Source organism: Xiphophorus hellerii, chromosome 4 (genome assembly GCF_003331165.1).
Source record: "Xiphophorus hellerii strain 12219 chromosome 4, Xiphophorus_hellerii-4.1, whole genome shotgun sequence".
NCBI lineage: Eukaryota > Metazoa > Chordata > Actinopteri > Cyprinodontiformes > Poeciliidae > Xiphophorus > Xiphophorus hellerii.
The window spans coordinates 3962338-3988634 of NC_045675.1; the positions used below are offsets into that span (position 1 = coordinate 3962338).

Sequence of the window (26297 nt, forward strand, 5' to 3'; positions counted from 1 at the left end):
GGTGAAATTTTAGTTTTTTAAAAAAGTGCTAGCTAATTATCATTTATATGCTTTCCTAAAATGCGTCCAGGGGGCCACATAAAGCTATTCCAAGGGCCACAAACGGCCCCCGGGCCGTACTTTGGACTCCCCTGTGGTAAAGGAAGCCATCTGTCAACAATGTTTTGCTTTCTATTTTATGGACAAAGGTTGCAAGCTGGGCTGAGCGGCTGTTAATAATGCTGGTGTATCATCACCAGAACAGGATGTTGATGGGCTGGACTCGGCACAAAGAAGAGTTTCATAATGAATGAATGAAGGATCTGGTGTCACATTGCTTCTCTCTGATGACGGGAATACCCTGACCCCTGCACCAATTATCAGCTCCTAAAAAAGACCCGCGTTCCCTTGAAGAGGGAGATTTGGGATTACTGGGAGTCTCTGGGAATGGTGGGATTTTCCATATGAAAACAGCATGCCTGTACAGCTGCTCATCCAGATTAAATATGTTTCTACTGTGTTGACATATGGAAAGATAGAAGCAGAAAATAGTCGGATTTCAATGTTCAATAATAGACCAGTCTTTAAATATATTAGAATAGTGTTACAGATGTCTACGGAAGATGATTAGTGCCAAAAAAAGAGAAAAGAATTCATATTTTTTTCCAAAAAGACTTTTGGAAGAATTTGAAAAAATCTGTGAAGTACCTTTTTAAAATCAATATTAGGGAATTAACAACTTAAATAAAACTCATATCTTGCTGAAAAGTTACTTATAAGTTAATTTTGTCATATTTCAAGTGTTCTGAGATACTTGCACCAGAAACTAGACTAATACTAGTTTCTGGTCAAATACTTGGTAAGATTTTGTGTTTTTGCAGTGTAAACACAAACTCTCAGTGAGAATAAAAACAGTCTCTAGTGAAACAATGAGCCAAAAACAAAAAGTCCCAGATTAAACTTCACCCTTTCAATTTGCTCTCTCAAAATAAAGGAAGTGCGATCTTCAGGAGCTTTTGTGCGAGCGTGCAGGCTTTCTTTGAAGCAGTTTCGGGGAAACAAATTGAGGGTTTGGGCTGCAATGAAAGACCGAGGTGAAACGGGTAGCTGTCATTCATCTCACTGAAACCAACAAGGGAGGCTCAAATAACCTGAGAAAACGGATCCATTCAGACTTTAAGTGAAAAATAAAGAGAAAAACAACTAGAAGATTCAGCAGCCTGACTACTAAGATCTCTGTTTATGTAAAAATCACAATATAGAGTAAAGAAATTTACTAACCGTAACAACTAAATGTAATTTTATCTAAACCTGTAACAGTTTTAGCATCTACACTGCAAAAACAAAATCTTACCAACTACTTTTAGTCTAGTTTCTAATGCAAATATTTTAGTAGAATTAAAATAAGGCAAAACTAACTTAGAAGCAACATTTCAGCAAGATATATAATTACTTAATATTAATAAAAATGTAGTTTGACTGTTAGATTTTATTCCAAATCATTTTTCAATGTTCTAAGTTTAAAAATTTGCCAGAATAACTTGTAAGTTTTAGACTAAACTAAGACATTTTCACTACAAACTGGAAATAAAAGACTTGGTAAGATTTTGTGTTTTTGCAGTGTAAAGACTAATAATTATTCTAGGTCAACGTCTTGTTGTTAATTTATAACTGCACTGCAAAAATACAAAATTGTAGTATTTTTGGTCTAGTTTCTAGAGCAAATATCTTAGTTGTACTAAGTAACATTTCAGTAAGATATACAAGATTTTAAAAGTCAATAATTCCTTAATGTTGATAAAAACATACCTGTTCCATTTCACCTATAAAATGGAAAAATTTCTTGTTATAAATGAAATAATCTCAGTGGAACTAGTACTTTTTTCTAAATTTTAAGGACTTATTTACTCAAAACAAGCTCCTCTTTCTTGTTAAAAAGTTACTTGTAAGTTTGTTTTGTCTTATTTAAAGTATTCTGAGATATTTGCACTAAAAGAATACTTGGTAAGGTTTTGTGTTTTTGCAGTGTCGGTGTCACTTAAAGGTTGCTTTGAAGCTTTTCGTATTTAATTTTAGGTTGCCTCTCTAATAAACTGTTTGCATGCTAACATGAGTTAGCGTTTGAGCGCTAGTCTTTGAAGTTTGAACACCTGCTGTAAACCGACATGACGGGCAGTGACTCATCCTTTTTTGTAGTGTTTCAGCAGAAAAAGCCCCGAGTGTGTTTACAGTGCAAACACAAAGAACCAGAGGTCACCGTCATGTCAAAGCCTAAATGCTGCTTTGTTTTTTTTAACCTCAACACCAGGCGTCCCTTCCAGATTAACAGATGTTCTTCAATTTCACAACCATAAAAAAAAATCCAGTTCTTTTTCTTTTGAGTGGAGAAAGTTTGCACGTTTTAGGAGGAAAAAAAAGCAAAGATTGTGTCTTGTTGAGGGGAGTAGCTTCTGTTTTTTATGTTGCTGGTTTGCTGCTCTGTAATTTGTAGTCATGACTTCCCTCCTTTGAGATTCTCTCAAACGTAACCAAACACCACCGCCATGTTTACAACTTGACAATGTAACCGTTGCTTTACAACGGTTATAACTTTGTCTTTTGGCAGCTTAAGGATTCGATTTTTCATAAACAAAACTTTATCAAGTACTTTCTCCTCGTGTGGAAACTTGAGATTCAGGTTTTTTATGTGTTTGACCAATTATACTTACAACTTGATCTTTGGGAAAAATGTGCTGCAAGTTTTTCATAGAGGCATTTTATGTTTGTGCATTAAAGCATTATGTCCCTAAACTGTATTCTATTTGTATTAAGCTCTAAAAGTTAATTGATGTGTTTTACTGATCAGATCCCTGCATAAGATAAATATATTCTATGAATATATATAAATAGATATTTATATATATTTCTTTTTATAAATGTGATAGAGGTAAAAATTGTCCAACTCTTATCTCTGATTGCTGCATCTCCACCGAGTACTCCCTCTACAAACTGGTCAACTTCACAAAATTAAACCTTAATTAAAGCCCTGCGCTTGTTGTAAAAATGTTTCCTTTATAAGACATTTCCCAGTAAAAATCCATGCTTTTTTATTCCCATTACTGACATTTCTCCCAGCAGATATCAGCAAATGGTGAATGATAAAAATAAGATATCAAAGAGAGGAAGATGAGCTGCCACACATGTTGAATCCCTGCAGAGAGAATCTGAAGCGAGTAGCTCCATGAATTGCCCGTTTCTTAAATATAACTCCTTTATGAAGACTTGGATCACTTCTCAACCTTCCTGCCCTCTTTTGATTCACTCAGGAAGAGAAACTCGATCGTCCTGTTGTGAGTTTAAGGGAGGACAGGCGTGAGTTTGGTAACTAATTATGAAGGAAGCTATTCAGATTATTCAGATGCTTGCTCTGCTCCCCCCTCCAGGCAGTGAAGGGTCTTTTCTGTCCCCAGAGAGTGATGTCAGCACGGCCCATTGAAAACAGCCGCCGTGTGCTCAGAGATGAATGCCCCGGCTGAGCACAATGGCCCCAATTTGAATACCACGCGGATACACTCCGGATCGGAGCTGCAACAAAAGAACCAGGGGCCGCTCCGGTCCCGTTTAACCATGCTGTTATTCCTGTAGCCGTAAATTTGCAACAACCGTTTATGCCTTTTGTTGGTTTTCAAGTGTCTTTGCAGAGTTTTGAAACACTCTGGATATTTGGGACCGGATTTTGTTTTGGTGGGTCTAGAAACTGACGGGCGTTTTTGTGTGCTTCTGGATGCAGATCTACACGGACTGGGCCAACCACTACCTTGCCAAGTCAGGACACAAGCGGCTCATCAAGGATCTGCAGACGGACGTCACGGATGGAGTGCTGCTGGCCGAGATCATACAGGTCGTCGGTAAGTTAACTAATTTAATTACAAAGTTGGCTAATTAAAACTAACACTGTTCACACTGTGGCGACAGGAGAAAAATGTGGAGAACGTTACTGGTTTTAGAAGAAGTGGATGGTTTTGTTTTTTTATTTTGCTTCACTTCGCTTCACTTCACAGGTTTCTTAAAGCCATTATAGATAGATAGATAGAAAAAAGAGGAGTAGATTTCTGCTGAAAAACTCAAAAATGGGCGAGAAAAAACTAATTTTTTTTCTTTTTAAAAACATAAAAAACTTGGAAATGCAAATTATTCAAGTCAATGTTTGTACTTTTGAAATTTTTTTTTCTGAGCTCCAAAAGTTGCAAGAAAAACCTCAACCTCAACTCAAATAAATTTCCAAGATATAAAAGCTTTTTTAGTTAGTAATTCCTTAATATTGATAAAAGTGTTGGTTCCACTGGCAGATTATTTCACTTCCAACAAGGGAAAATGTCTTGTTATAAGTGAATTAATCTGCTAGTGGAACCAGCACTTTTATCAATATTAAGATGTTATTGACTTAAAATAAGCTCCTATATCTCGCTGCATAGTTACTTGTAAGTTAATTTTAAGTTAGTGGTCTAAGAAACTTATGTCAACATAAAAACCTGAGAGATCTTTCTATGATGTGCTCAATCTATAAACTGTTTCCCAGTTAAGTTAATAATTCAGCCCCTAGTAATGCAGGATGTCTCCAACGTTAGTAATCCATATACGTTGCCATAGTAACCGCCTGAAGTAGGCTGTGAAAGTTGTTCGTTTCTGTGTCTTCTTGACCTTTGCCCCCGTCAGAGTCGTCATCATCATCGGTCTTGTCATTTCGTCTGGCTGCCCTTGTGCTGTCATTGCGTCTGCTGGCAGACTGGAGGCTGAAACGGGCCGACACCAGCTGACCGAACGCTGACTCAGCGTGTCAGTGACTGTTTCGTCTCCCGGCTCTTCCCCCATGACCTCTGACCCAGATTTTAAACTTCCCCTTTATTTGAAGACGCCCTCTGTTCTCATAATGTAGCTGTTGAATCACTTTTATTTCAGGTGAATCTGTCGCTGTGCAGCTCTACACTGCAAAACACTAAATCTTACCAATATTTGCACAAGACACTGGATTAAAAATACTAAGATTTTGTGATTTGGCTGTGAAGGGACAAAAACACAAAAGTATATCTGCAAAACTACTAAATAAATAGAGAAGATAACCATTAGTTTGTTAATATTTCACATTTTTGTCATTACATTTGGGTTCCTACTGCTTCTAAAATCAACCAAAGCACTTAAAAAACATGCCCCGACGGTTTTTATCAATAAGTTTATGTTTTATGTTGTCTGGAAAATGAGCCATTTCAAATACCTCTGGAATGTAAAGTTATAAACCATTACCATTCTGCTTTTCATACAAACAGTTGTATGATTGCAGATCTGTTTGCAGCCATTTTTTATGTGCGTGTGTAAATGTTGAGTTGCAACATTAGCCTGCAGCAGATTATTTGATCCCATTGACCATATCTGGTCAAGGGAACCAGTATATTTGGTTTCATTTGGTTGATCAAATATATTTTTCAGTAGAACACTGACCGATATGTTTAATGGATTTAAAGTGACAGAGGCCCTGAAACAACTTAAAATCTCATTGCCTCAAAATGATTTTGTACAAAACAAATGTGATGAACATTATAGACCGTAGACCGATCCTAACCCGTTCAAAGAACCAGGTCACCTTTAGTAATAAGGAGTTAGCTTTGAAGGACAGATGAAGGTTAGTTGGTTGTATCTGGTGGTTCTGTGATGGAGCGGCTCTTTTGGGCCCGCTGCGTCTCAGATGCAGAAATCTGTCCTGCTGGCACAGTTGTCAGCTGTGATCTGACGGCCGTGTCTCAGCTGCTGTGGGCTGGGCCTTTAATGGACGGGAGTGATCCTTAACACCCCCGACACACACACACACACCCCCACACGCCCACACACGTTAAAAAAAGCAACACAACACTGCTGGTCGGGGCCTCAGTGGCATCGCTCCCATTTGTTGGGGCCAGATAATGTTTCATGTCCCTCATTCAGACATCGACCATCCAGCACTCAAACATACTGGAGTCTCCATCCGTTGGATTAAAACAGGATTAATTTACTGAACAATCTCAGATGAGTTTCTAATCTCCCCTCATTTAGTCTCTTTTTCCTTTTTTTGTCTCTTCTTTAGCCAATGAGAAGATTGATGATATCAATGGGTGTCCCAAAAGCCGTTCTCAGATGGTAAGTGACCTCCAAGCTTTGTTTTCACTGCAAAAACACAAAATCTTACCAAGTATTTATGGTCCACTTTTTAGTGCAAATATCTCAGTGCACTTGAATAAAGACAAAACTCTTACAAGTAACTTTTCAGGAACATATGGATTTTTTTGCAGCGTGAACTCACGAAAGCAAGATCCCGCCCGCATCTCCATGCTGGAGGGCAAAACCCTGCTTGCCTATTATGACTACCATTATTGGTTTTAGCTATTTAGTTGTGAATATAACACACTAAATCTTAAATGTACACTTGAAATGTAACAGGACAAAGAACACTGTGCTTTGCTACTAATTGTCAAGACTACAACAACTAGATAACAAGGTCAGAAAAAAGTTTTATTTAAGAAAGAAAATAGTGAAGGAGAGGGAAGTAGTTGTAGTTGTGATATGCTAGCTTGACTATGACGACTTTAACATTTAGATGTGATGTGGAACTCTGTTTGTTTTGGTTCAATTACAAAATAAAAAATGCGACCAGAACACCAACTCTGACAGGTCATCAGAAGAGAAGTTGTTTAAATGAGCTAATCTACCACCGCTGTGGTTGATTAGCTAATAGCAGCGGTAGCTAATCTACCACAGCGATCACTTATTAATAATCACAAAATACTGTAAATATCAAGCCTGAAAACATGAAACTGTAACGGATTGAATGTTCTGTTCTTTATGTGGGAAATGATTCAGTGTTTTTTGGTGTTGAATCCTGATACATTTGGTGGCGTTGTTGTGAGTTGTTATGGCAACGAGTCTGCCAAAGACAGCCGACAAAGACAGAGAGAAAAACAGTAGCTTTGAGTTGTTCTTTGACGGTTTTCTACGCTATTTTTCCTCTTTGCTGTGGCGCACTGCACTAAAATAATCATCTCCAGGTTTCATTTAGTTAAACGGATTGTTGTACTGTGGCAGGATGGCATTTTTTTGTCCTCAGGCGTTGTACGGATGCGTGAAATTTCCAGATGTAAATAATAACATGCAGGGGGTCCATATGAGCTTTTATTACGTAAATAATTACTTAATATTGATAGAAAAAATACTAGTTCAACTGCTGATTATTTCAGTTATAACAGGAAAATGTCTTACGTGAAATAATTTGCCAACTGGACTAGTATTTTCTCATCAATATTAAGGAATTTTTCACTTAAAACAAACTCAAATATCTTGCTGAAAAGTTACTTTTAAGTTATTTTTGTCTTATTTCAAGTGTATTAAAACTAGATCAGAAAAACTTGTTTTTTGCAGTGTAGCAGTGTGTGGGCGTGCATCTGTGTGTAGTAACTCTCCCCTATGGAAGCTGCGGTACAGAAATCCCTGTGAGTGATTGTAGATGGGAACCGAAAGTCCATTTATATTTACTTTTATGGTCTAGCGGGCTACCGTCTGTGAAACATCTGGCCCAGACTTCGGGCTGTTGGCTCCCAGTTAAAAGCACCGCAGGTTTGGGTTTCAGACCCACTTATGCCTCATCTTGTTACACCAGTGAGGAGCAGCGGATTTTCTCAACGTTTAAACGCTGTTTTCTGTTGTTGTTGGGAAAAGGGCGGCGCGTCCCAAGGCCGGCCCGCCCTCCGCTGTGTGAGATGGGCTGTAAATTGGGTCGGAGTGCCAGCTGAGCGGGGATATTTCTGGCCACCAGCCAGATTATTGAAGCCTTTCTAAGCACCAGAGAGACGCAGGGAGAGACAAGCTCACCCAAATTTAACATCTGAGACAGAGGTGGAACCACAGCTGATCCCAAACAGGAGGCCCCAAACCGTGAGGGCATCTATTACAGACTGCCCTCCTTTTACAGATCTTAGTCTGTTTTCATGTGTTTAAATCTTTTTTTTCTCATGTTTTATTGCATATTTATGCAAGATTAAAAAAATAAAATAAAAGTATGAGAGTGAAATTTTATGAGAATGCAGTCAAAATAAGATGACAATAAAATTATAACATTACGAGAATAAAATTGTATGAGATTAATATTACAAAAATAAAGTCATAATAAGAGAAAAAGTCATAACATTCAGACAATAAAGTCATAATATTTAGAGAACAAAGTTATAATATTTAAGGAATAAAGTCATATTTAGATAAATAAGGTAAAAAAAAAAAAGAGATTAAAGTCATAACACTTGGAGAATAAAGTTATAATAGTTAGAGAAACAAGTTAAAATAAAGTAATAATATTTAGAGATTAAAATCATAATATTCAGAGAATAGTTAGAATAAACCTATGATATTTAGAAACATAAAGCCATATGAGAATAAAGTAGAAATAATACAAAAATAAAGTTATAATAATATAAAAATAAAGTTGCAAGAGAATAATCTACATGCTTTGTTTTTTAATCTGAATAAAAGTTATTCTTTGTTCCTTTTGCCCTTAGCATTACAAAAATAGCTCCACTTTACAGAAGACCATCAAAAGAGACTTTAAAAACACATTTCATCTTGGTTACTCAGACGTTGTGTTTAATTTATGGTGGCTAGCTTTGAATGAGCCTTTATGTGTTGAGCTTCAGCGGGTATTATTGGATCTCTGGGTGTAATCTCAGCAGCTTCGTCAGCTCTGAAGGAAACGCGGCGCCATGAAGGGCAGGTGCAACCGCAGTCATTATGCAAATATCTGCTTTGTGTTTGTAGCAGCATCAAAACAAACACACTCAGGTTTGTGGAGTTTGTTTGACAGCTGGGTTGGAGAAACTCCACTTTAAACTCCCAAAGCTTCCAGAGCTGCTGCCATTTACCAATGCTTAGCTTAACCCGGGCCTCTAAATGTAAAAAATAAAAAAAACTGAAGACTTTGGTCTTTACATCTTTGGTAGAGAGAGAGAAAAGAGAAAAACCTATTTATTCATTATATCATTGAGTTATTGCTTATTGCACAGGCCTACAAATATATAAGTCCACAGGAAATAAGACAAAAGTAACTCATAAGTAACTTTTCAGCACCATGTAATTTACTCCCAGATTATTTCACTTATAACATCAGAAAATGTGATGTTATATGAAAGTGGAGCTAGTACTTTTTTAGAATCAATATTAAAGATAATTTGACTCAGAACAATATCCTATATTTTGCTGAAAAGTTACTTGTAAGTTAGTTTTATCTTATTTCAAGTGTACTAAGAAACTTGCACTAGAATATACCAAAATTACGTGGTAAGATTTTGTGTTTTTGCAGTGCAGGCTCTTCGTCTGTCCTAAAAAAAAGTGTTTGATGCACCTACACATTGTAAGATTTTGTTATTACAAAATCTTACAATGTATATTAGTTTCTAGTGCAAATATCTTAGTACACTTAAGATAATAAAAAGCTAAATAACTTTTCAACACTATATAAGCGATTTCTTAAGTAAATATTGATAAAAATATGCATTTTCCATTCCACTTATAAGATTTCTTGTTACAAATAAAATAATCAGTGGAACAAGTTCTTTTTTGTAAATTTTAAGGAAGTATTAATTCAAACAAGCTCCTGTGTCTTCCTGAAAAATAACTTTTAGTCTTATTTCAAGTGAACTAATATATTTGCATTAAAAAATAGATCTAAAATACTTGGTTAGATTTAGTTTTTCAGTTTTCAGAAGGAGTTTCTGTTTTTTTAGCTGTCTTGGACCCCCATGGCCTGTCACAGTGCCGAACCACCCAGTTTTAGTTTTAGTTTGTCGTTTGTTGGTTTAGTCCAGATTAATGGTGTGAATTTCACATTAAGCTGTGAAAACCACACAGGATGCCAGTAAAACCCGTTCCAGTTTTTAAAGTGATTCAGATGAAAAGCAGAAAGAGTTTCACATTTTTTCTGATTGCTAATAGCATGTTTGCTAGCCTGTAGTTTCTTCCTGCTGCTGTCAGAACTGTGAGAGTTGAAATGGGAGACTGACAGCTATACCTGGGTGGAAACCAGCAGGGCCGGGTATTTAATGGGTTTTCCTGCTTGTGTGTACTTGTTTAAAATCTCAACTGACATTAAGGTTTTCCTGTACAGAGATTTATCCCTCCAGGTTTCACTCTGAAAGTCAGTTTGAGTTTAAATCGACACTCGGCAACATTTCATTTGCTTTTCCTTGTTCATGACGGGTGAGTGTTGTTTTCTAGACTTTTTAGCTTTGATTTAAAACACGTCAGCTGCTTGACACGTGTTTTAGAAACAGTCGTTTGATATTTTATTCTGTCTGTGAGAAAATTATAAGCAGTTTTTTCTGGGAAAGTAAAAAATAAAATAACATTTTGGCATTGATTTATAAAGACAGTTGGCATTTAAATCACCTTCAGGCACAGGAACTTGCAACCGTTTTGGGTTTTTTTTTTTAGATCCGACACACTGCTGCATGTTCAAAATGCAGGTGCAAAAGCTGAAGAAAAAGTCTCTAGAGTAAATATCTTATTATACTTATCTTCTGAATTTTGTCTGAATTTTCTGCTCAAATTTCACTTCAACTCTATTTTCTTCTTCATAATTATAAAATAGGAAGATATAATTGTCAAAAAGTTCATTTTATTTTTCTTTGCCTTCCTGGATTGAGCAGTCAAAAATTACCTGGTTCAATTTGAGATCAAAGTTGCAACATTTGTTACATTTTGAGCCGCTGCTCTGCCTCAAACAAGCCAAACACTTTGAAAAACCTGTTCCCATCCTCACCTGTGGGGGCGCTGCAGCATGAACCACTGAGGGAAACAACACGACTTTCTTCTTCGCAAAATGTAAACAGAAATGGAGTAGCGTCAGATTTAACGGTTGTAGGATTTCTCTTTTGTTTTTGGTAAAAGACAACGAGTCATTTTTCCTGCCAGCGCCATGCTAACTGGCTGTATTTACCCAGAATGCCTTGCGCTATTGACCTAAGTGCTAGTACTTTTTAAAATCAATATTAAGAAATTATTGACTTAAAACAAGCTTCTGTATTTTGCTGAAAAGTTAAAGTTACTTGTAATTTAGTCTTGTCTTATTTCAAATGTATTAAGATCTTCACACTAAAATTAGATTGAAAATACTTGGTAAGATTTTATTTTTGCAGTGTAAAAATCAATCTTATTTCAATCAACAGTTGATTTATTTTGGCATTTCTTGTTATTTCTGTTGCTGTTAGAGGTTTTCATTGGATTTGGACAATGCAAATGATATAACTACATAAATATTTAATATAAATTCACAAAACTGTTAATGTCAACAAAAGCAATGGCCAAAGATTGTTTGAAAACTAACAATTTAGAGTATGTAAGAAAAAAGAGTTTTTCAGTGGAGAGTGCGTGGGAAAATCCCAAGTCTAGTCACCGGGTCAGAGCTGGGATGATCACATGTTGAACCGATAAGAGAAGAGCAACTTTAGTTTCTTTTGCAAAGCAACAAAAAAGAGAAAAAGTGAATCATTTGCTGTGTTTTTTTGATCTCTGGGAAGAACAATGGCGCACCTGCAGCAGAGGGTGAAATAACAGGCTGAACGGAGAAAACTTCCCGTGTTTGACCCTGGGGTTTGGTTTTCTCCATGCAGTGAAAAAGAGCATTGCCACTGGCTGCAGATGCACTCAGTGTTCCTGGTTTTTAGCAGAAAGTCATCTGCAGCTGATCAGCAGCGCAGACAGAGTTTCCCTCCAGGAATCTGGGAAAAGTGTGGCCTTTAAAAATAAAGACATTAGTTCAGGCATGTTCTAAAAACTAAACAGGAACTGTTCATTGAAGATAAAACGATAGAATAAAAGGCAATGATAAATTTTAATAGGTAGAGAAATAATGTTATGTCTTAATAAGGTAAATAAAACAAAAATAGTTAGTTTGAGATCTATCTGTGACTTCCATTATTGTCTCATTTCGCAAACTAAGATTTTAAAAACACAAAATCTTATCCAGTATATTTGTTCTAGTTATATTTGGTCTGGTTGGTCTACTGCAAATATCTTAGTTCACTTGAAATAAGACAAAACTAACTTACTGGTAACTTTTCAGGAAGATATAAGGGCTCATTTTAGTTAATAATCATTTAAAATTGATGATAAAGTTCCAGGTCCACTGGCAGATTATTTCACTTTTAACATGGAAAAAATATCTTGTTATAAGTGAAAAGATCTGCCAGTAGAACTGACACTTTTCAGCAATTTTAATGAACTATTGACATAAAACAAGCTCATAAATCTTCCTGAAAGTTAATTTTCAGTTAGTTTTGTCTTATTGCACTTGTACTTACAGTATATGGTTATGCTAAAAATTAAACCAAAAATACTTGGTAAGATTTTATATTTTTTACAGTGTGCAGTTACAGACCAACGTCTGGCTTCAGTTCAGTTCCGTATTATTTAGCATCAGCAACAGTTTTTTGCTGCATGTGTCTCCATATTCTTGGAAACCTTTTTGTTTCCGTTAGTTGTTGTCAGATTGTTGTGTAGATCTCATGTCTCAAAGGTTAATACAATGGAGATGGGAAAATGATAAGCAACCATTAAAATGTCAAAAATCAGTGATAAATCACAGTTATTGTTACGTTATATGGGGAAACAGGAAGTTATGTAGCTCTAGCTTAGCTTAAAAAGAATGAAGTTGTCATATTTTAAGTCACAAATGGTAACTATGAGCCATCAAAATTCTGCTCTTGCAAAAAAAAGTACTCCCTACCTTTCTTCCTCTTTTTCTCTCTCTCTCTCTCTCTCTCTCTCTCTCTCACTCTTTCACACACACCCATAAACACACACGCACACACACAATAGCAGCCCTGTGATGGTTGGAAATGTTTGTTCAGTTGTTGACCGGCCGGCCCAGTGCGGCTGTCAGGAACCGGAGCAGGCGGTGACCGACGGCGGAGCCGCGGCGAGAAGTCGGGCCTCAGACACGCGTCTGACGCTGAAAACTTCTGATTTGTTTAGAGGTATTTTCAGATTAGGAGGTTTTATTCTGGATTTTCTAGATTTAACAGTCACAGTTTACAGCATTTTCAGCATGGAGCGTGTTTTCTCATAGGCTGAAGAATATTTGTGATAGATTTTTTTTTCTATAAAATAATGACATGATCCTCATTAAGGATTTTTAAGCTTGTAGTCTCAAAAAGTATTAGTGATACTTTAACTAGTGGTTTAGTCAGGAGGAGGGATTATTCAGAGAAACTTTGGCATTTTAATATGTTTTCATTATGGCTGGTTTTAACTTCTCATGTTGTAACTACTGAAAATCAGGAACAGCTGTGGAAAAATATTAATTTCAGAATTATGACTATTTTTCTCAGAATTTTTATGTTTTTCTCCAAATTTTGATTTAATCTCAGAATTTTAACATTTTTCTCAGAAATTTGACTGTCAGATCAGAATTGTGATGCTTTCCTCAGTATTTTTTCTTTGATCAGGATTTTGATATTTTTATCTGTATTTTGACATTTTGCTTTGAACTTTAATCTGAGAAGTTTGATGTTTTTCTCAGAATGTTTGATTTAATCTCAGAATTTAGACTTTTTTCCACAGAATTCTGATGTTAATCTCCGAATTATCACTTTAACCTTCTGAGATCAAACCTCAGAAATCTGAGATTGAAGTCAGAAAGAATTTTTTTTCAGTTCAATCCTCTTATCATCTTCAGATGTGGACTCTGAAATCTGAGCCACATAAATACGAGTTTTGCTGCAGATTTGGACCTCTGAACGAAGTTTCTGTCTTTGCTGTGGTTCTTCTTCCTGGAGGTTTTAAATAGCACAAGGTTTCAGAGTTTTACCCCCCAGAGAGTCGTGGCTGGGTACATCTCAGCAGGACAGGCCTGGCATTTATGACGAGACTCTCTGAAGGTGACTGCTATTCAGACTGCAGCTAAAACAGACAGTGAGAGTAGTTCAGTCACCAAAGTGAGGTTTCAGATTCAGGTTATTAAAGAAAGACTTGGTTAGAGCGGTGTTTCAAAGAGGGTTATTTTTGGGTAGTTGTGGTATTCAAAGAAGGCCATAGTCCCCATTCTTGCCCTACTTGTACGCTACGTCGTGTCATCTAGAAGGACAGCATATGTCCGCTATACTGACAGCTGTTTCTCAGATCAGAGATCACAGATATGTTAGCAGGGGAGTTTTGCCTCAGTCAGTTGACCTGTTCATATGCCACAATGGCACAGAAAGGCTTTGGAGGTTTAATTTAACAGAAGTTAAATTAAAAGATATTTAATGACACTCACATAGGACTGGACAATAAATAAATTATATATATATACAGAAAGGCTTTAGTCGCTCAACCTCCCATGGCCAGCTGAGCTAGTTTGGTGGAATCAACTAACTCGCTCACTCTTTGGTTACCTAGCAACAACATTCTAGATAGGAACCCGTTTCAAGCCCCCCGCCCCCAACTTTGGTTACCTAGCAACAACCTTTGAGTAACTTGCTCAGTAACAGTTTAACAGTTAAGTGCCTCATAACTGCTTAAAAATAAAAAACAACGATGGAGTGAAAACTGTGGATAAATCAGGAAATGTCAGTCCAGTTTGACAGTATTTCAGATATTTAAACAAACAAAAAGATTAAATAATTATCGATATTGAATTATATGAAACACTTAGCATTTCGTCGAACCCTAGGTTCACAGAAAGCCAGATGTTTCACTAACAACATTTTGTGAAACACCTGTTGTTACAAAGTTTAAAAAAAAAATTTTTTTTTTACATTCTAATAAACATTGGAACTGGAAGACATTTTAAATAACCAAAATAAATAAACAAAACAACAGAAACAACAAATAAAAGGAATTATGGAGTCTCTGTAAGCAAAATAGTTTTTAAAAAATGGTCTAGTTGAGACAATAGCAGCTGAATGAAGACTTTTGTCATCTAGTTTTTGGTAGAAAGAGAGAAAAAACTTGCAAATCATGCAGTTGGAATTTAAAAAAATTGTTTTAATTGATTTATTTCTTATAGCGACTAGGCCATCCAACATGACCATCCAACATTTGGATGGTCTCTTTCATCCAAATGTTTTGCTTGATAATTGTAGTGAACAAGAAGGACCAACGTCAAAATAGAAGTAAACTTTACTTTGGTTTATGTACCATCATTGAATTTATTTATTTAAAAGCTCACATGATAGAAAATTTAAAAATCCCTTTTTGTTTCAGCTTCTCACCTCAAATCTGGAAGCAGGAGAATCTGTAGGTCAGGCTATATTTAGCTGCTGCATATTAAGTGTAATCATGTCATTAATTGCAGGATGAATGGCACCCAAATGCTTTTTGCCTACACCCAATGGACCTAATGTGTAGTTTACATGTGTTTTACTTTTTATATGGCTCTGAGGATTTATTTTCCTTGTGTAAGTGTCCCAGGTTTTCCCAACTCTCAGATATTCTTCACCTTTTTAAGGTTTCTCTTAGTTTGTGTCTGTTTGTGAATCCGGTTCTGTAAAGTTCTGCTCATCTGAGAGTCTCATATCTGGTCAGCTTGTGTAATGTAACATGAGAAAGGAGTGTTTTGCGCCGTATTGATATCTTTTATGTATCACCCTTTGTGTTTACTCATTGCCTACAACCTTTGGTCATTCCCATTTAATGACTTGTTTTATGTGGTTTACTTTAAAATCACGTGACCCGGTCATCAGATTCTGGGCATAATGGGTCAGACGATCCCGAAACAAAGCCAGTCTGCCTATCCAATCCTCCTGTTGTCCAATGGCAGCTCAGCAGGTTGCCAGGGCTGTCGTCATAGCAACTGAGCTGCAGTAGAGGGGTTGTTTTAGTTTAGAACTGCTGACACATGTATGTTGATTTGTTTCACAGATGTCATCAAAATAAGTCTTTATTCACCACAATAAAGACTTAAACAGTCGTTGCACCAAAAAGACCTCCTTTACCAAACACACGTTTTAACAAATTTAGTTTAAATAATCATATATTGTGGATTTGAGACATGTGGTGATTTCATGTGTATTGTAATTTAGAACAAAGTGTATTTTGTTGTGCAAATTGGAATTATGAAAATAACTTTGCTGACTGTAAGCAAGCCAATAAAAAAAAAAAACATTTCAGCACTAGGATTAGGTGGGTTCTTTTTGGTGGTATTGAAATTAGTGTATTTTGCGTGATCACAAGTTACTACTGGCAGAAACAACTAAGAAGACGACAGGAAGTGGTTTTAGGATAATGGCGTCGCAGATTTTCTAACGACTTCTGATGTAAACAAACTTATTCATGTATTTTAGTTGCATTCGTTATTTCATGGAAACACTGCAAAAAGCGACTAATAATAATAATAATAATAATAATAATAATAAAAAGATGACAAAATGCCTCCAGAAATGCCAATTTTGAGCAACAGGACAACCTAATAATTCCAGTGCTAACTAATGTAATGACACAGCCAACACCTTTATGTCTGGATGTCTCTACACGTCCCACATGTTCCACAAATTTACAGGCTCATATAAAACATATTTATTTATTTTTTTCAAAATTTAATTTAGCGCTCCTAATATATGGAATCTTTTAAGATCAGATCTTTGGGCTTTAATATTTCTTTATGGTTTCCCATAATTAACTTCACCAGCCTGATGTATGACTCGTTGAAAGGTTTCTGCCTTTCTTCTTTGCCTTAATGTTGGCTGATAGGCCATCTTGACTTGACTTCCTGCCAATTTGGTTAATACTCTAAACATGCAAAGGGCAGAGCAGCCCTGTTCCTCCAATACATGTAGATTAGAATGTAAATATGGAGTCTGTGTTGACTTGCTCTTGTGTCTTTTCTTCTCCAGATTGAGAACATTGATGCTTGTTTGAGTTTCCTGGCAGCTAAAGGAGTCAACATCCAGGGTCTGTCTGCAGAAGGTGAGCTGGACTGATGCTTGAGCCTGAATGTTTTGTTTTTTACTAATTCAACACTCCACATGTTCTGCTTTCTCTAAAATTGAGTGTGGGGTGCTCCAAGGTAGTCAGTCAGTTATTACAGCCAGAAACCAGCAATCAGGCCTGAAATCTGGGTGTAGTGATAGACTCAGAAGGTTCAGAAATGAACATTCAGAGACACATAAAGACAGTTACAAAGTCGGCCTTCTATCACCTGAAGAACATTTCCGGGATTCAGGTCCAAGCAAGATCTAGAGAAACCCGTGTTGATCTTTAGTCAAACATTGGAATATTGACCAATATATTTAATGTGACAAAATGTAATGTCTATTATTGGTTTTCACAACTGTTGACTGATGTTTTTTTAATGTTTTCACATGTTTTTAATGTTATAAAGCACTTTAAACTGCTGAAATGTGCTACATAAATAAGCTGGATTCTCTGTGTGACCCTCAGAGATTCGTAATGGGAATCTGAAGGCGATCCTCGGCCTCTTCTTCAGCTTGTCCCGCTACAAACAGCAGCAGCAGCAGGCTCAGCGGCAGAACTCCCAGCCCTGCCTCCCGCCGGCGGCCCAAACCCAGAACACACACCCTCCCCTGAGCCAGCAGAGCAGCGCTCCGGCACAGCTCAGCCACTCTCCGCATGGGACGCCTGGCCTCGCAGCACAGAAAGCAGCACAGGCCGAGATGCAGTCCAGGTGAGGCTGGTTCGCCAAATCAGTGCAGATTAAAGCTGCAGTGTGTAACTTTAAAACAAAAAACAAAGTTTTTTACATATTTGTTAAAACTGTCACCTTGTTGTGACTGAAAAGATAATCTCGATTGCCTTCTGAAGAAATGCACCAAAAACAACCAACCAGAGCCAGGAGGCGGGGCTTAATGCTGTCAATCATCCCCATGAACACGCCAATGGTGGAAAAACAGTTTACGGCTGCAGAAAATCTGGCGTCATTGTTGGCTACGCTTAGGTCTGTCATGATTACACATTTTCTAAATAATAAATTGTCCCAGAAGTTATTGCAATAATCCATAATATTGTTGTTTTGAGATTATTTTCAAGGAATATAATAATAATAATAATAATAATAATAATAATAATAATGATACAAGAACACATTCTCAAAGATCAATAAAGTTTATATTCTAATAACATTTAACACTGGAAGTAGAAGACAGTTTAAATATCCAAAAGAAATAAGCAAAACAATAAAACAATGAAATTATGAAGTCTCTGTAGACAAAATTGTCCTTCAAAATAAGAGTTAGTTGAGACCAAAACATCAGACTGAAGATTTTTATGATCTAGTTTTGAAGGTCAATTCAAAACTAGAATTGTCTTTCAATGAGAGAAAAGAGAAAAACAATAAATCGTGCAAATGGAAATTATTGATATAGTTTTAATTCATCATGCGATTAATTGATTTATTGCTTATTGCAAAAGGCCTATCTATGCTAACATGACAGGCTATGCTAACTAGTGTTAGCATAGCCTGTTTCATTACCTCTCAGCATTCAATCATCTGATTGGTTGTTTCTAGTTAGCACTGGGAGAAGACAAATTATCTGTAAATTGTCCCGACAGATTGACAGTTTCAACAAATAAGTAAAAAAAAATTATAAAAATTACCTACTGCAGCTTTAACCAGGAGACATGAGTGGATGAAGTGTTCTGCTTCACTTTCTTCAATCCATCATTTTGGCATTTCTATCTTCTTGCTCACATTTCATATCATTTAAATTTCTAAACATGACTTCTCTCCTGTCCTCCTCCACGTCTCCCGTCTCCTTTTTTCTTCTCCTCCTCCTGTAGGGATGGTTGTCAGAGTAAACTTCTCAAGTTTTCCATTGGTCAGAAAAAGAGCTCTAGGTCAGCTTCACTTGCTCTCCTGATTTCCTGCCCTTTCCTTCACCTCACCAACACTTTTATCTGGAATTACACTGCAAAAACACTTAAGTCTTACCAAGTTTTTGTCTAGTTGTTAGTGTGAATATCTTAGTACACTTGAAATAAGACTAAAGTAACTTTTTAGCAAAATATATGAACTTGTTTTAAGTCAGTAATTTTAAAATTCATGGAAAAGTATTGGCTCCATTGGCAGATTATTTCACTTATTACATTTTTCATCAATATTAAGCAATTATTGACATAAAAAGCTCATATTTCATGCTGAAAAGTTACTTAAAAGTTAGTTTGACCTTATTTCAAGTGGACTACAATGTTTGCACTAAGACTATTTGGTAAGATTTAATGTTTTTACAGTGTAGAAAGCTAGAAATCGCCTCTAATCAGAGATAACTTATTTTTTCAACCATTTTGAGGTTCCTATTGTTTCTTTGTCTGTGATTAAGGGCAATTTCTACTACAAGCACCATCAATAATGCATGAGTGATGGTGCTCCGCAGATAGAAACTAAAGCTCCTGGCTCCACTTTCAGAGGGTTCTTGTCTGTTTCTGGCATCACGCCTCATTTGGCCGGTCTGCTAAATGGGCTGTAAAAGACCTTTAGATAACCCTTAAGTAAGTAAGTTTGTGTGGGTTGGTTTTCTTGACAAGAACACCCCCCCCCCCCCCTCCCCTATTATAATGTGACATTAATAATTAACACAGAACCTGCAGCAGAGATTGTGCGTTTGAAGTGATGCGTGACAAAAACTTGCCTTTGTTCTGTTTTGTTTGGTTCTGTTGACGTTTTGTCAGATTCTCAGCATGAATTTTACTCTAATGTAATAACTTTCCCTTTGAAACGGAATGTAAGATCTGGTTTTGCATGCGGCCCGTCCCAAAATGTGATTTGCTGCACCTGCCTCCTGTAGACGCTACATCCCCTGAAATGTGGTTAAATGTCTCTATCTTCTGGTGAACTTGTGTGACTACAACATGAAGATATTACTGTTAGATTCATAACACCTGGTTAGTACAATGTATTTATGTGTATGTTAGTATTCAAAAGGTGTGTTAAAGGTAATAAAGTATTCAAATATAGTATTTTTATTAGCAGTTATTCTGAATATGTTTGTTAAAATTTCTTTAGACATAGAATGCTGCTTTTATTAGATGCGATATGTCAGCAAAGTGCATTGACAATCTTCAATGAGTCATGTTTCTCGTAACATAGCCAGTGTGTTTTTGTCATAAAAACAGAAACATTTAGCACTTTTCCTATTTGAATATTTTTATTGTGGCTTTTGGTTGTGAATAACTACGTAAATGTTGAATTAGAAGGTTTTTTAAGGATAAGGAGGGTTTACAAGTGAGTACAAATTTTCACAAACAGCAACAAAAACGGCTTTTCCACATTTAAAATAAAGATCAGGGTAATACAATGTTTTTCTACTACAATATATCACTGCAACCAGTTAATCGCTATTATAAAAAGTTTTCCTATCAAATGTTGCTATGTTTTTCCTCTACTTGTAAAAGTGTTAGTAAAAAAAGTGTTAGTAACCTTGTTGAAGAATATTTGTGCATTTTCCTCTGATTAATTCTACCCATATTGTACACAAAACGCCAAGACTACTAAGCTATTTTCTGGGTGTTTTTTGTAAAGGAAGAAAAAAAACCCAACAACAATAAAAACCAACTAAATTATTTACAGTGGCTTGAGAATATTTTATGTTGGCTTTACTCCATGTTGGCTCTGAATTCTTCCAAAAAATAAAAGAAAGAAAAAGAAAACCCGGAAGCTTCAGAGTTAGAAAAGATTCAAATTTGCTGAAAAAAAATAATAATTTTGAGATTAATCCCAGAAATTTTCTAGAAAAAAAGTAGAAATTTCGGAGTTTAAAGGGAGAAAAATTTCAACTTCTGTAAATTTTCCGAGTTTCAAAAGTGGAAAACTTTTGACTTTTCAAACTTAGAAATTTCCATGGTTTAGCTAGAAAATTTCTGAGATTAGCCAAAAAATGTCTAACTTTAATAGCTTAAACTTTTCAAATTCAGAAATTTCAAGTTTTTTTCTAGCAAATTTCTGAGATTAATCTTAACATTCCTGAGCATTTTGGTGGGAATTTACTCCTGTTTTCTATTGTAGCCTGAATACGCCGTCGTATGGAATCTTGTGGACTTTATTAATCCTTTAAAATGTTGCAGTCTGGGTGAAATAATTTGTCAGGCTGATTGTGGCTAAATTAACCAGCAGCACAGTTGGGAAAAGCTTCAAATATAAAATGTTTGATTGTTGATCAGATCCAGATGTTTTTACTTAAAGTATAAAATATTTGCATTAATATGTTGAAACAAAATCAATTTTCTCTTTATTGTTTGACTGTTGCATAAAACAAAATATAACAGATGTACTCTTAGGAGACTTTTGTAAGAATTAGAAATGTACAACAGTTCTTGCTGACCTTCCTAAACCGGTTCTTACCTTTTCTGTGTGAAAAAGTCCTTTTTTGTGTTAAATCAAATGTTCACATGTCTAAACCTCCCTTGTGAAAGCTCCGATGTCTGGCCTATTTACTCCCCTCTTCCATTGTTTTTTTGTTTTTCTTCCTGATCTGTTCATCAGACTTCCTGGCCCGACAACAAGGGTGTCCACTGCTGGCGGTGACGTCCCTCCCAGAGGCTCGGTCAGCGCTGCTGGAAACCGGCGCAGTCAGGGCTGCAGTGACAAGACCAAAGCAAGTTTACATCCGAACAAAGGTGAGAAACTTCAGAAATGGAGAGTTTCATCTTATATTTTAAGAAAAACCACTAAAACATTGGTTAACTTGTGATCATATATATATTTTTTATTTTTTTCTTAATTCCAGTAATGCTAAAAAAAAAAGAACTGTCCCTATTGTTGGGATTGCTAGTTTTACTGTTTTATCGACTGTTCAATGAAAGCATCAGTAACTAAAAATATGCTTAAATGAAGTTACAATTTGCAGTTTAATTATGTTAATCACTCTTTCTATGTGACTGGTTTAGGAAATTTCAGCCTTGTTTTTAACCAGTGGCACACCTAATGCTATGTGGATACTGAAACTTTTAGTGTGTCTGTCAAAGAAAAAAAAATCCTGTGGCAAAAGTAATGCCAAGTATTTTTATTTAGCAAAAAACATGAAAGATATGTTTTTTCAATAACTCATGAGGCCTAGAAGAGATTAGCATTGACATGAGTCATCTTTAAAACTGTTCAAAATGTTCTCAAGTGGCAGGTAAAACCAGAAATAACAAGAGCCCCAAATACGGAACCCTGAGGTACACCAAAATGGAAATGGTTTAAATTTATAACTCCTATATCCATGGTGAAACTTATGTGAGACCAGTAGGAGGCTTGGTCATATGTAAAAATTTCTTATCATGCACCTCACTCTAAAAGTAAAATTATGTGGCAGAAGTAATGCCAGATATCTTTATTTAGATTTAAACATGCAGAATAGGTTGGGTTTTTTTGTGATAACTCGTGAGGCCTAAAAGAGATTAGCATTGACATGAGTCATCTTTAAAACTGTCCAAAATGTGCTCAAGTGGCATGTAAAACCAGAAATAACAAGGGCCCCAAATGCAGAACCCTGAGGTACACCAAAATGACAACGGTTTAAGGAAGCCCTATAATTTGAAGCAGCCTCACAGAAGGGATGATCAGAACGATATGAAGAAAACCACGGTGAGGCAGAGCGCGATACGGCGGCCCAGTACCTCGACCTGATGTGGTGGTCAGCGTATCAAAGGCTGGGGTCCGGTCCAACATAAGGACAGGACATTCTGTGTCGCTTCGCACCACATCATTCTGAGAATAGCTGATGACCTTTACTGAACCCTGATTGAAATTTATGCTGTTTTTACTCAGAGATGCCGTGGAAACGAAGAACGACTCCCCAAAAATACTTATGGTTCGGCCTTTATCAGTCTGCTGCAGCCGTCTGGACGTGTTTATTTTATAAGAAGCAGCACTCAGTTTTGGTCGAATTGTTAAGCCAGGAAAGAAAGGCAAGAGGATCCTCTTAAAACTAGAGTGCAAACATGTTAATGTTCTTCTACAACCCCTGCAGTTCCTCTGAATCCTCCCAGCACAGAAAACAATGACTTAAACAAAACTATAAGTTTGATATCAGATCGTAAGTTTTCTCTCTCCTGTGTGTTTGCACTGCAGGCTTAATTTTTTTACAATCTGTTTCAGGTATTTGACAGCAAATTTAGCATAAATGGTGCGTGAAGCGACGGTTCGGTGGACCCGACCTTTATATAGACTTTGTTAGTGTCCGACGTCTAAACTCATTACCCAGAATTAAACAGGGAGTTTTGACCGCCCAGAGAGAGTGGGAGAGAGAGAGAGAGATGTCATTGTGTTAAACAGTGCCAGGCTAACACTGCAAAACACAAAATCTTATCATTCTTGTGTAGTTTCTAGTGCAAATATATTAATATATTTCAAATAAGACAAACCTAACTTTTCAGTAAGATGTAGGAGCTTGTTTTAAGTCACTAAATTGTTAATATTGATGAAAAGTTATTGTTCAACTGGTAGATTATTTCACTTTTAACAAGACATTTTTTCCATGTTATAAGTGAAATAATCTGACTGTATATCTAGCACTTTTTCCATTAATATTAAGGAGTCATTTCTGTAAATCAAGCTCCTATATCTTCCTAAAAAGTTAATTTGTAAGTTAGTTTTGTCTTGTTTCTAGAACAATTATAAAGTATCATCTACTTAACAACCCTGAACAAGAATCAAACATGGAGAAGCAACATTTAGCTTCATATTGAACAAATCTAGAACTCCACCCAGAACAACTGGAACCAGCATTTAGTTTTAAACCTCACTAATCTTACCAAACACGGAGAACCAACATGTAGTTTTATCAGAACAAGAATCCAAAGAAACCCCTATTAGTTTCTATTTTATGGACTTAGTATTTTTATTATTATTAAACACGTGGAAACAAAAAGGAGTTTTATACTTTTACTTTGTGTTTCTTTTGGTTTGTTGTTTTGTTTGTATCTCCTTTTGTTTGTATCTCCATGCTACTGAAAATGTGCTATACAAGTCAAATTACCTTGAGCTTGATTGACAACGCTAAGACCCGCCCCCTGGGCGTGATTGGTTGTTTTTGGTCGGGAACGCTGCATTTCATCAGCAGCTCAGGAATTTATCTTTTCACAGATTATCTGGCTCATATTACACTGTAATTACATGGTGCCAGTGTTAAGAAATATATAAAAACATCTATTTAACAATTACATACTGCAGCTTTAGTTGATTATTTATTTGCTGTTAAATAAATCTGTCTTAGTTTAGTTCCAGAAAGAAAGAGTCTCTTTGTTCACATTGAATAAAGTGAAGCTGTTTTGCTGAAAGGTTTCACATTATGCTGGATCAAGGTGGCTTCTGTGCATAAAAGCAGCAGTAAATGGTGTCGGCTGCATGAAGGCGGACTGGGATGTTAGCAGTCAGCTGATGGGAGAAGCATGAATGAAGCAGATGATCTCAATTACCTGCAAACTGTCTGCTGCTCAGACTCTCAGGAAGAGCAGAGTGGAAATAAATGAAAAAATGTCCAACATACTCCAATAACGGAAGAGTTTTTATAAGCATTCAAAGGGAGCGCATACACTGTAAAAACTAATTAGTTCTTTTTACTTAAAATGGCAGTATTATGTATTAGTGCTGTTTTATAGCACAGTCAAGTAACTTTAACTTAAATTATTATAAAAATGCCCTATATATCAAATATGACTTAAAATAAATTTGACTTTGTAATTTAGCACCTTGAAATTGGAAAATGCGTCTGTGTCTTTAAGAATCTCCTTCTCTTTCTGTAGCTCCGCCTTCATGGCTCCTTTATCAACCCTTCAACAGCGTTTTTTGTTTGTTTTTTTTTTTTTGTTTTTTTACCAGCATTTCACTGAGAAGTAGCTTATAACATGAAATGCACAGTTCCACCAGATGTTTGCTAATTGCTGCTGGCTAGTCTGAAGGAGCTGACTGAGGGAGGGCTGCACTGTGATTCGTTTTTCACATCTGAATGGTTGCCAGGGAGATTAAAAGATTTCTTAAACATCCATGAAAGAATCAAGGCAACACTCCAAGTATGCTTTTGATGAGGACATAAAATTACAACGTGATATAAAGCTCAAAAAAGTTGATTTTACATTTTTTAAAAATGCAGTTTTAGTGAGTATAACTTGAGTTCACTTAATAAATCTGAGTATGTTGTAATTACTTAGAAAAAGAAAATTGTATAAAAAGAAAATTACTTGATTGAAAATGTTTCTACACTGCAAAAACACAAAATTTTACCAGATATTTTGATCAAATTTCTAGTTCAAATATTTCTTGCAATAAGAAAAAAATATATCAGGAGCTTGAGTTATAGGAGCTTTCTTTTAGTAAATAATTTCTTAATATTAATGGAGAAAGCTCTACTTTGTCTAGTAGATAAATTCACTTATAACAACACAGTTTTTATAGGTTACAAGTCAAATAATCTGTCAATAAAACTAGAACTTTTTCATCAATACTAAGGAATTATTGACTTGAAACAAGCTCCTATATTTTGATGAAAGTTATATGTAAGTTAGTTTTTTCTTATTTCAAGTCTATGAAGATATTTGGACTGAAAACTAAACCAAAAATGCTTTGTAAGATTTTATGTTTTTGCAGTGTACCTCTGAATTTTGTAATAATCGGTGGAAAATATAATAATGCTATTACATATTTTGGCATAAAGAATTGCAAAATGCGTTTGCGGATTTTATGACATTATTACATATTGTGTAGTTTCATTTTAGGTTGCTAAAGAAAAACACGCCACACTTTTTATTTGTAAAGGTTGAAAGTTGTTCCTATGTCTCTCTCCTTGCAGTTGGTAATTACATGCTCCTTTATGTCAGCCTAACAAATTAAAGCCTTTGGTCGTAACATGACAAAGTGCGATAAAGTTAGATATATGATGGCTGTGCAAAATGACAAAAAGTTAAAAATGACCGCAGTAGTCCTGTTTCCAAACTCCGCCCCTGTCCTGTCTGCTGACCACACTCCTCCTCCCTGAACGCCACTTTGAGTCTCTCCTCTCCTCTGCTGTCCATCTTCTTCCTTCTCTACTTTTCTTTCCTGCTTGATGTCTGCAGCACCAGCCAGGTTTGTCAGCTACCACTTCTAATCCCCCTCCAGAAATGGTTACTTTAACAGATTTATAAAGTTTAGATTAGTTTCTTCCTCCCCCCTTTTGAGGTAGCAACCAATCTCTAATTGTGGCTTTTTATAGATTTTTTCCTAACTTGTAATTTTGCATGCATGTTTAAAACGTTGCTACTGCAGGTTCAGATGTTGGGGCCGGAGCTGTTCTGTGTCAGCGGCTGTGACACCAGAATGAAGTCATGCTACCAGGCGTCCTGCTCTGCTCTCTGTTTAATAGGAGCTGACAGGATCTGGG

At 36.1% G+C, this 26297-nt stretch overlaps 1 protein-coding gene across 9 annotated transcripts in view; it reads left to right on the plus strand.

The window, feature by feature from the left end:
* nav2a (neuron navigator 2a) overlaps positions 1-26297 on the plus strand; it is a 256627-nt gene that overhangs the window by 156077 nt on the left and 74253 nt on the right. For 7 of the 9 annotated variants that reach the window (XM_032560513.1, XM_032560508.1, XM_032560509.1 and 4 more), the window contains 6 exons: positions 3749-3866; positions 6074-6126; positions 16839-16911; positions 17386-17629; positions 18742-18798; positions 21440-21573. In XM_032560513.1, the coding sequence (XP_032416404.1) occupies positions 3749-3866; positions 6074-6126; positions 16839-16911; positions 17386-17629; positions 18742-18798; positions 21440-21573 (679 nt within the window). The remainder of the gene's footprint in view (positions 1-3748; positions 3867-6073; positions 6127-16838; positions 16912-17385; positions 17630-18741; positions 18799-21439; positions 21574-26297) is intronic. The other 2 variants (XM_032560510.1, XM_032560515.1) reach the window with 1 other exon arrangement.